Source organism: Ixodes scapularis, unplaced genomic scaffold (assembly GCF_016920785.2).
Source record: "Ixodes scapularis isolate PalLabHiFi unplaced genomic scaffold, ASM1692078v2 ptg001158l_1___fragment_3__unscaffolded, whole genome shotgun sequence".
Taxonomy (NCBI): Eukaryota; Metazoa; Arthropoda; class Arachnida; order Ixodida; family Ixodidae; genus Ixodes; species Ixodes scapularis.
Genome location: NW_024610108.1, coordinates 240,683 through 252,357, shown reverse-complemented (window position 1 = coordinate 252,357; position 11,675 = coordinate 240,683). Strand labels below are relative to the sequence as shown.

At 50.2% G+C, this 11,675-nt stretch overlaps 1 protein-coding gene across 1 annotated transcript; it reads left to right on the top strand.

Moving 5' to 3' along the window:
- Nucleotides 1-2,704: 2,704 nt before the first annotated feature.
- LOC120847042 lies at nt 2,705-11,359 on the top strand. Its single transcript, XM_040218978.3, has 2 exons — nt 2,705-3,466; nt 11,328-11,359. Exon 1 carries the CDS (start codon nt 2,732-2,734, stop codon nt 3,449-3,451), a length of 720 nt encoding a protein of 239 aa, XP_040074912.1. The 5' UTR covers nt 2,705-2,731; the 3' UTR covers nt 3,452-3,466; nt 11,328-11,359.
- The last annotated feature ends 316 nt before the right edge of the window (nt 11,360-11,675 follow it).

Below are 11,675 nucleotides of genomic sequence, written 5' to 3'. Positions count from 1 at the left end.
CAAAATGTGAAAACATTAAAAAATGACTGTGCCTTTAACAGAGCAGTGAATTCTGGACTTGTTGTACACAACAAAAATGAACCAGAATATGAAAAAAAGCTTTCTCTGGCATTCTTTCGCCAATTACAAAATTCTTCATAACAACAGCTTTTCTTTAATCACAGATTTCTGGCCAAGATAAAACCAGAACACCTGAAAACAAACACACAATAAGCACATGTATTTCATAACCAAAACCTGGCTGGCAGTATTGCTATATCAAATATAACAGAAAAGTTCTATCACTTAAAAACCAAATTATATAAGCTACAGTCACAAAATATTGGGTGAAATCACGGTCAGAAGTCGGGTCTCTCTCCACCTGAGGAAACCTCAAGGTGACTGGTAGCAGTAAGGACGTCGTCATATGGCTACAAAAGAAGCACATTGGGCTATTGGCAGCGCGTGCAGAGCAAAAAACAAACAAACAAAAAAAAAAAGCTCTCCTAACTAAGCCATGGTTAAAAATATTGGGTGAAAAAATGGAGGAAAACACATATCCGACTCTTCGAGACAACGAAAGAACTTTATCGAACGAATCACACTTCCCGCCGTGGTAGGCCGACGTTGTCACAATCACGAGACCTACACTCGTCGTCGAAAACACGCCGCTAGCTTTTTGAGGGGAACGAACGGCACAATCGTACTATACACAGTGCGACGGCTTTGTCCCGATCACGATATCTCTACTCGTCGTCGAAAACGCACCGCCTCTTCTTCCACGGCATGATCGAGCACCAGTTGCACAATCCTGCGCACCTTCCTTCAACTACGTCCGACAGGCGTAGCGTAGTCTCGCTTTGCCCAGCTCGAGCACTCACCGCGACGCCGCGCAGTTGACGATGCGATGCAGTTCTCACAAACGCTCTCCCGTGCACGAAAAACACAAAACAATCACATGCCGATGCCTCGGTTGATTTGTGGGCGTCTAACTTCGTTGAATGTCTCACGTGTACACAGATTTCCACTGACCCGTCACATAGGGTTACGTAACTTTGGCTACGGAGGCCAAATAAAACGAGATGCGGTGCTTCTTCTTGGCTCCGTAAGGTCCAGAAACATACACCGATCTATCTTAGGTCCGGTCCAAGGCCAATTGTCCGGTCTTCGACATACCTTTTCCGATTTTCCAACAAAAAAAACTAAAAAAAAAAAAAAAAAGGCGCGCCGCTTATTCCTGCTTACCGAGCAAACATACAGATGAAGCAGGTGAACCGGAAGTGATCTCGTCCCAGCAAGTTCCGCCAGTTCCGCCATTACTTGTGTATGCATACCCACGACCCCGTACACCGACTGCGTAGGGTGAACACGAAAACTGGCGACTCTAGCATAAAAGAGAAGTGACGGGTGCTTTAATTAAAATATATTCATGTTCGTCCTAATCCCCGAAAATCTGACTAGACTCCCTGCGCGGTGATAGTTGTCCGCCAGGTGGCGCGAACTACCTCCCATTGCAAAAAGAGAATTTATAATTTTATTATTCACCCATCCACTCGATCGTGTCGCGCTGATGCCGGTGCAATGGCCGGTGCAGCTGGCTGATGGTGGACTCATCAGGCCTAGTTCAACTTCAAGCGGTTCAAGGCGTTCAAGGTTCGACGATTTGAGAAGCTTTGTTATCGGTTTGTGCACATTTCAAGCCACCCAAGATAGCACGCTGAGACAAGAGGCCATGAATACGCTGATCAAGGAGTAAGTCCATTTTCTACTCGGTGTTTTGTTTTGCAAAGTGATTGGAACACAATGGGCATAGGGTTAGTAGTAACGGCTCAGTTGACAAGCTCTGCATTAGCGGTGCTTCGGAAAGGCGGCCCCGTCCGTTCGTGCGAGCGTGATGACGCTGTCGTCGCAGCCCGCTTGGTTCGCAAGGTCGGGGAAGCTCGGGCCACTGGCTTGTCATTGCAAAATCAGGCGGTCGACGGCATGTCAGCGGCATGTTAGCGGCTCTTGTGCACTTTTTAGATTCTGCTGATTGTGTGATTGTTAATGGGAAGTGAGGATTTTGCCGGCAACCCTCATGACAAACCTACGAAGAAAAACTGTCGCGAACGCCGCACTGGCATGTTGTTTCTTGTATAACACGAATTGTAAGAGTAGAAATATCCGAGCCGGCAGTAGCTCGATCCTTCGTTCAGCGCGCACGGGGAACGGACGTGCCTTTCGTCCCCTCCCCGCGTCAGGAGCGATGCCGAACGGAGCGACCGCTCCCTCTGCGGTGACCGACGGGATCACCACGGAGTCCGGAGGCTACCGCATGATCTTGCCGGCGCTGCCAAGTGGGAAGAGGCTGGCGGAGACGGTGTTCCTCCACGGAGACCCTCAAGGTAGACCCTACCGGACGCAGGATTTTGCTGAAGCACTCGAGGGAACCGTCGGCATGAAGCACGTGGTTGGGCTGGGAGCTTTTCAGTTCAACCACGTGTGGATATGCACGCTGGACTCCGCTGATGCAAAGGAAGGCCTCGTGGCCCTGAAAGAAGTCACTGTGAAAGGAAAAAAGTGCGTGGTCATTGACCCCAATGTCAAGGAGGCCGTCGTCCGGGTCAACTGGCTACCGACGTACGCGACCGATGGAGAAGTGTGCGCAGCATTCGCGGAATATGGAAACGTAACACGAATCACCAGGGAGAAGTGGAAGTCCCCAAGTGGAACGTACGAAGTCGAAACCTCGGCAAGGGCAGTGACAATCACCATGAAGGAAGGAACTGCAAAGGATGAGCTACCACACCAGGGAAAAGTGGCCGGGTACCCCGTTCTAATATCTGTCCCAGGCCGACCTCCGATGTGCCTCCGCTGCAGCAAGCTGGGGCATATGCGCAAACAATGCCGGGCGCCTTGGTGCCGCCATTGCCGAGGTTATGGTCACCTGGAGTCTGAATGTGTGCCCACCTACGCCGCCAAAACCAGGCGACATGCGGACACGCTTCAAAACAGCGACCTTCTGGACGACGGTGAGGTGGGTGAAAGCGAACCTGCCGCCAACTCGATGGAGGCGGTAACACCGGCCGAGGGGGGTAACGAGGAGGAGCCAGGACCCGAGGGAAAGGACAAGGTGACAGACGTTGCGTCCACCTCCAAGAACGCAACTTCGCTGCCGCAGGTTCCAGCAAAGGTAGACAACCCTAAAGCGTCGAGCACCGTGGAACAAGGGAAACGCGTAAGGGGCTCTAACGACTCCAACAACGAAAGCGCGTCGGAGAGGCAAGCATCGCCGAGCGACATGCCAGCGGACGCAGCCGCTCCGGTGCGGTCTTCTCAGACGAGCGAGGAGGAAGTCGCCAAGGGCACCACCAAGGTCACGCGCCACAAATCGCGTACTAGAAAGAACGAGCAGGCGGCCATCCCAGCTCTGCGCCCCCGGGAAGTGAATGTGTCATCCCTGGACTACCCGCCGCTGCACGGGAAGGATTAGCCCCCTTCTCGGTCGGTGAGAAGAATTTTCCCTTCCCCTTGGGCGGCCTCGTCCAACACCTCCTAGACTAGGAAGGCCTCAGCGCTTGCGAGTCGGAATGCAAAGATGGCGGACGGTCGAGGCCGTGGCCTTTGCGGCGGGTGGCGGTGTCCGGCGACGCTCCCGTCGGCGAATTTCGTGCGCCCAGCGGTCGCCTAGCAACGGTGGCGGTGGTGGCGCGCGGAGCGCCGCCAACCCGCTGACTGCGCATGCGAGGCTGTTCAAATCGGAGGAGCCGTCGCAACTGTTGGGCTTGTTGCTCTGTTTTTTTCCACCCGACGCCACCCCCGCCTTCCCTGTCTTGTTTTAAAACGTACGCGCGCGAGTGATTGTTCGGCGGATCGAAATGCCGAACAAATGTTGTGCTACGGGATGTCGCGGCAACTACAAAAATACCGAAAAAGTGCATGTGTTCAAGTTTCCTCAAGACGGTGACCTGCGGCAAGCGTGGATAGGACGAATCTTCTCATCAACATTGACTTCTCGACGTTTGTTAAAGATGTACACACGCCTGTTCACGTTCCGGGATATGTAGTACATTTAAATCAAAACATTTGTGCCGTCCTTGAACTGTTCCGTTTGTACGTCAACACCAAGTCTACACGCCGCGTACTTGATGTGTGAGGAACGTTCCTTATGGATACACGGGATTTCATTCGCAGCATTCATAGGTGAGATATAGCACAATTTCAACTTGATTTGTAGTGTAGATGCGAGTAGCTCTTGACAAAAAACTCTCCGAGCAGCTTGCATTCACGAAGCAGATTGATTTCTAAGGTTGCAATGTTGCCCAGACTTACTTAAACCAGATGCCATTAATGATCACTCTGTTTTGTACTATATTTTGTAGAAATGTTTAGTCTTCGTCGAACGGATCGCTGCTAGACACAGATAAGTTGATGTGATGCGACTTGTATAAAGCAAACAAAGAGAATAAATTTTGAACACCAATCTATCTACTACCCAGTTGTCATGACTACATTACTGGCTTATCATAAATCTTAGTACTTTGTTGCAGTCATGAGATTAACGACCCTGTAGTTTTATCCTGTTAACGCTGTGGTGTAAGCTCAAAAACGTTTATTAGAAGATAAATCTAGGAACCTTAAATCGGAAGATTTATGACAAGATTTCAGGTAATTCTAGCTGCAAAAAGAGGTAAAGCCTACTTCAGAATAAATTAAAATCTTTGTATAAATTCCTTGCCGAAATAACAACTCTACGCCAAAAGGAACACCAGACCACTAGTTTTTGCTTTTAAATAAACCACTTTGTTTTAGGCACAAATTCATTTATTATACTTGCGTTTACTACATCAACCTTGTTAGCATTGTGATGTGTAATGCTATTTTAATCACTCTCTATCATGTAATTTTTGGCAAGTATTATTTATAAATAATTTATCTTGCGGGGATAATTACATCATTTACAGTTACGTGCTTCAAAGTAAACTCTATCTAGCTCGAGACCCCGATACACACCAACCCTGTTCTTACATTTTACATCAATGATTTAATGCAACAATAATTCGCTAGATCTGCTTCCTAACCCAAATGGTGTGCACAGTTGGCATTTAAGGATATGAAGAAACTCGTTGCATTGAGGGTAAACCACCGCGCGTTGCCTTCTCTTCCGCGGCACCGATGGCCTCTTCTCTCGCCCATGCGGGAAGAGCGCTGAGGCCTTCCTAGTCTAGGAGGTGTTGCCTCGCCGTCGTTCCCCTCTTCACGGTATTTTCTTCCTTTTTTCTCCCTTCCGCTTCTCTTATCATCGCTTATCTCTTGGTACCCTAGATGTCTCTATAACTAAATAAGCCAACCTAATGAACAACATTAAAATAGCCACTTTCAACTGTGTAGGCGTAACAGCACGAAAGAGGAAGCGGTTTTTAATGGATCTTCTGAACGAAGAGCACGCAGACATAATCTTTTTACAAGAGACGAAAATCTGCTCGGCAGAGAAGGCAAAGAGTTTCGTCCAATTCTTCGGGCACATCTTTTGGTGTGTACACACGCTAACCTCGGACCTGAACCGCGCCGGAGGCACCGCCGTCCTAATCAAGAAAAGTACCGGCATCCGGATTGCTCATCCTGAACTCTGCTCCGATGGACGTTTCGCGCTGGTTGACGTCTTGATCGGGAATGAACTAACGCGGCTAATATCCGTGTATGCTCCTAGCAACTCATCAGAGCGAAAGGATTTTTTCATTGGACTCCGTACACAGCTCGAGACCCCCGCGACGCTCGTCGTCGGGGGAGACTTCAACTGTGTGCTGAATGGCCGCGACCGAGTGCGCGGATCAACGGTCCCCAGAATCGATCTGGGCGCCAATACACTTCGCGACGCTGTGCGCGACTTCGATCTAGTGGACGTGACTCAGGTGCTCGACAGTTTCTCTCCGCGCTTTACCAGATGGCAGGGTGCATCCCAGGCCAGGCTGGACAGAGTATATGTATCAAGTGAGCTATCCGACGGGGTTCAATCCTATGACGCGAAAATCGTTCCCTTCTCGGACCACGGCTTCGTCGCCACAGTTCTACGAGCAGGCGCGCCGGTGGCCGAGCGAGCGCGACGCAACACAACATGGAAGATGAACGCCAGCGTCCTGGAGAGCGAGGAGTTCGTCGGGAAAACGAGGTGTGCTCTGGAGAGGCTGGTCGAGAGCGGCGTAGATGCGGTCACCTGGGAGAGTTTTAAGGCAAATCTCCGGGAGTCGGCCTGCGCGTTTGGCCGTCGCAGGGCTGCTGAGGCACGTGAGACTCGAATCCACCTGGCCAAGACCCTGCGGATGCTTCTAGAGGAGGAGGAGCAAAACCCTGGAACGTTTGCGGACGACATAAAGAACTGCAAAGAACAGCTGCTCGGTATACTCGAAGAGCGCTACAGGGGAGCTCAAGTCAGGAGCAGAGTGCAGGCTCTTGAGGGGGAAATACAGCCTTGCAAGATCTTCCGCACACATGAGAGACAGAGGGTGAGAGAAAACACCTTAAGGGAAGTGCGTGGCGAGAGGGGCGTAGCAACATCGCAGCAAGAAATTGCGGGCGCGTTTGAGGAGGCTTTCGGGAGGTTGTTTCAGGAGGAAAACCTGGACGAGACCGCCTTCGAGTCAATTTTACATGAGTCGCCGACCGTGCCCGAAGAAGCAAGTGACCTTATGAACTGTCCAATTCGACTGTCAGAAGTCAAGCAAGCTATAAAAAGACTGTCACGCAACAAGGCGCCCGGCCCGGACGGCATTGGAGCAGAGTTTTATAAGATCTTCTCGGATGCGCTCTGCCCAATCCTGGTTCAGGTGTTCGAGGACATAAAGAAACGCAAGCTGCTCCCCCCGTCCATGAGGGAAAGTTTTACTGTACTGATACCGAAGAAGTCAAAGACAAGTCCTGTAGCTGAGGTCACTGACTTCCGCCCGATCATCCTACTTTGCTGTGACTACAAGATTCTAGCCAAGATACTGGCAAGACGACTCGACACTGGGCTTAGATCCGTCATAGGGCCCCATCAGAGCTACGGGATCCGTGGCCGATCGATAGCGCGGAACCTGCACGCCATGCGCTCCGTCTGCGAGGCGACCGCTGTGGGTCACGAGCCTCTCGCTGTGATTCAGCTGGACCTGCGTCAAGCGTTTGACAGGGTGTCTCATAAATGTCTCCATGCAGCACTCAAACACTTCGGTGTGGGGGAGGAGCTGCGGGGGTGGATAGCCCTCTGCTACCGCGACATCAGCACACGCCTACTCATCAACGGAGACAGGGGAGCGCCCATCCGCATAAGGAGGTCGGTCCGTCAGGGATGCCCCCTTTCGCCAATTCTCTTCGCGCTGCAGCTTGAGCCACTATGTCGCGCGATCAATGAAGACCAAACTATCACGGGACTACAACTAGGAAACGAGAATGTCCGCGTTTTAGCCTTTGCGGATGACGTATCCTTCGTTTGCTCTTCCAAGAGACAGGTGGAGACCATCTTGCGGCATGTGGTGAATTTCACCGTCGCAGCAGGCGCGGAGATAAACAGGAAAAAGTCGGTGGGAGCGTGGCTTGGGGGATGGGCAACAACGCCAAAGCTCTTCGCAGGGATTGGCTGGACCACGTCAGTCGGAAACTATCTCGGTGTTCCTATTGACCCACAGGGACCTTCCTCCACAGTATGGAAAAAGGCTGCCAACTCGGTAGCATCCAAGCTCTCACCCTGGCAGTGCAGACATCTCTCCTTTTTCAACCGTGCCTACGTATGCAAAGCTGTCATATACCCAGCCGTTCTCTACAAGGCGCAGGCCGTATGCTGCCCTGGAGTGACGGCCAAGAGGATACACAGAAGCTGGGCCGTCTTTGTCTGGAAGTCATCCATGGAACGGACACGGCGGGAGAACCTCTTCCTACACCAGGAGGGCGGAGGTCTTGGCCTGGTAAACATCGTGCTCAAGCTACATGTACAGCGTTTTCTCCTCTTCCGGGACGCAAAGGACACCGTTCTCCTGAGTGCGCTACACCACCTCGGATTCCCTCACCTGGGAAGATGGATGGTGACCACCAGTGGCCGCACAGCGAAGGCAGCCGCATTGCGCTTTTACAGCGAAATAGCGGTGTCCATCGAGTTCTTCCTGGCTCGGTTCTCCTGGGACTATTTGGCGACCGTCGGCAAAAGAAAACTCTACTGGGACACAATTTCTGTGACCTTTCCATCGCCTTTGTATAGGCCGCCGCCAGTACCCGACGGCACAGCAGGACTTTTCAAGCTCGTGCGCCGTCTCCCTGTCTCTGCGGCCAGCAAGGACTTTTTTGTGCGCATGCATCTGGAGGTGCTTCCAGTCAAAACATGGCTGCACCGGAGGTGCACCGGAGGGGGATTTTTGTGCCCTGGTCGCTCAACTGCGACCTCTGCGGTGCCACCGAGACCATTTAACACGTCCTCGTCGAGTGCTCGAACGCCTACCTGTTCTGGGACGAGATGAGGACGATTTTCAACCTAAGAACGGCTTTCGACGTAGAGTGGGTTAACCTCAAGTATCTGGCTCTAGGCGGCAGGGAGACGGCAGAGGTGACCTATGTGTTGGTGCTACTAGGACTGCACGCCTTCTGGCAATCGCGCACTGCGATGGTGCGATGCCACATAGACGCACGCCCAACCTGGGACTACTTCGTGGCCAAGCTGGACTGGGTGATATCACTGATTGACAGGGGGACAAGCACAGCGACCGACGAGTGGCGGTGCGTGGAAAGACAGCTGGAGGCCGGGGGTATCCGCCGTAGGCACCGGCCTCAGCGTGGTGGGGTTTGGCGGCTACCTCGCGAGAGCCAGTGCGGGGAAGCTGAGTGAGGGGCGCGCTGCGCAGGGGCGCCCTGTTGTGTTGTAAATACGTCATGCCCATGCCCATATAACGTATCTTTCCTCTGTTTTGCTCGGGCCAGTGACGGTCAAGTTCGTTCTGCTTTGTAAGTCTATCTGTTCAACTGTTGTGCAAACCACCTGCGAGTGGAAATCACCTGTAAATAATATGTAAATAAATGTGTTTTAAGAAAAAAAAAAAAAAAATGCCGGCAGTAGTTTAGTGGTATAGTGTCCGCTCCTCGCGCAGAAGTTCCGGGTTCGATCCCCAGTGGGTATCCTTTTTTTTTTTTTTTTTTTGGTCAAGCTTTTTGCGATATTTGCACATTTTCTTTTAGACAATTATCGCTGAAAATGAATATATATTTTATTATTTGTTTCCACCGATAATTGATTTTTTTATACTTAATGTTTTAGTGATAGTGCTCTTTTTTATAATTGATTTTTTAGTGGTAATTGATAGCTTTTTGCGATATTTACACATTTTCTTTTTGACAATTATCGCTGAAAATAAATATATTTTATTTTTTATTTAAACCGATAATTGATTTTTTTTAATAATTAATGTTTTACTGATAATGTTTTTTTTTATAATTGATTTTTACTGGTAATTGGTTATATCATATGCGTGAATGACGTTTTAGCGAACAACGCCATTTGAGTGAATAACGGAGGCGTGTCTTAACCCACTCCCCAGCACTGCACTCGCGCCGCTTTTCGGCGGCAGTCTGCAGCTGCTCGTTACAAAAATGTTAGCTTTCGATTGTTTCGATCTCGCCCAGAAGTTCGTTCATTTCTAACTTTCAATGAAAAAAACGGTTAAAGTGCGGGCGAGCTGGTGTAAGTTATACATGACGATTGAAAACCTGAGTCTGTGGTTGGAAAACGGAAAAACGTGATGTAGAAAGTATGGTGCCTAGATCGCGTCTATGACTGGTGTGTTTAGCGTCCTATCCCGCCCATACATCAAAAGTGGTCCCGAAGTGGCAACAGATGACGTCACAGAAGCCGGAGTGTCATGCTGTTGACTGTCGCGATCCTGGCGGTTGGCCATAGAAATGCTGGCGAAAAGCACAAGCGAACGCGAGTGTCGCTGTCGTCACGGCGTCCCAACTTGCAGCTGCTGTAGCTTCCGTGGACTGTCACAGTGGAGAGCGACCTGCAGCAGGACAGGCGTCGCCACATACACCACAACTATTGGGACGCCACCAGGTTCGCGACCAGCGACAGCATGACACTTTTATGACGTCATCAGGCGGAAATCGAGGAACCACTTTTTTGGACACGGTAAACACACCAGTCAGAGACGCGTTCCAGGCACCATAGTAGAAAGACAAAGTGACAGAGAGCATCTCTTCCATTTTTAACCACAGTCTCAGGTTTTCAATCATCATGTCTAACTTTCGATTGGTGTTTCTCGTTCAGAAGTTCATTTGCGTTACAACAAAGCAGCTGAGTAGTTGGGCAGTGAAGTTTCGACAGGGGCCTTTGCTTGGCACGTAGCCAGGATTTTTTTTTGGGGGGGGGGGGGAGGGGAGGGGAGGGGAGGGGAAAGGGAGGAGGAGGAGCAGGAGAGGAGGAGCGCGCCCGCCCATGACAAAATGCTGTATGAGGGGGGGGGGAGGAGGTCCCAGGAAAATGGAAGATTGCGGGGGGGCCCTATGGTCCCCCCCCCCCCCCCTGGCTAGGTGCCTGGTCTTTGCACCCCAGCCTTGCTGTGTCAACATTAACAGGGGCTGACAGTAAAGTGGCTAAAGACTTCTTATTTTGGCTTGAAATAGATAGCAGAAGCATCACGACATCAATTGAACAACATCATCATGAACCTATGCCCTAAACAGACCTCTTGCTTCGCTCCTAAGTGTAGCGTATTCACTGTTCAGTCTGTGGTCGCGTCTCGTGAGTGACAGTGAGCTCCTTTTTCAAATCGTGCGGCGAAAAGATGTCACGCGCTGCGGGTCAAGTGCAGACGTTTTGCGTCTCGCTGAAAGTTAGACGTGCCTGTTTTGCTAGATGTATTTATTTTGGATCTCTGCTACAGTTTTTTGTGAGTTTAGTGCATTATGCTTGTATCAGAAACCTGCATTTGTAAGTAACTTTTTTAAAAATTTGTTTAGCGGATTTCTCCATCCAAAAATAAAGAAATCTGGCAGTGGTTTGTTAGTGGTTGCTGGCGGGGCCCCCAACATTGCCCAAGCTGTCTAAAATAGGTTCTAATATTCTGGTAGAATGCATATTCCACACTTTTTCTCTATAGCTACCACGTCATGCACATTAGATGAAGGGAGCGCATACGTCGTCTCGGAGTGTTGGCTGGTGAGGAAGCTAGAGCAAGTCGTCTCCTACTGGCCACCTTACAAGCAAAAGCATCAGGTCCTCAGTGCAATTTTAGAGAAAGAACAGATTACACTGATTTGGTCGAATCACCCAGTGAAGATTCTTCACTCCTACATTAGGTTGGCGATTTTTTTTTTAATTGAGCGTATAATTGAGATGATCGTTTCTCATGCAGCCACACTGCAGCACGCTTCAGACCATCTGGTCGCAGCTGCCTGAGCACCCAATTTGGACTGACAGACCGGATGTAGCCCCAAGACAGGAAAGGGCGAGGAGGCCTGCTGGCCATATGGACAGCGACTCTTCGGACGATGCCTCAAGAGAAAGAGTGTGTCCCGGTATAAGGCTGTTCATTATAAATTATTATTCAATGTGAATCAAAACTTGCATGAATAACTTTAGCTCCTTATGCAATTTTGCATAATTGCTAAATACTTATAGTCAGTAACAGGTCAGTAACAAAGGGCAAGGGAAACGAAGGCTGGATAGGAGAAAGCAGACTGAAGGTAGAAGAGGTTTTTGT

Excerpts from the sequence above, each read along its gene's own strand:
- LOC120847042 (XM_040218978.3), top strand. The coding sequence starts at position 2,732 with ATGAAGGAAGGAACTGCAAAGGATGAGCTACCACACCAGGGAAAAGTG.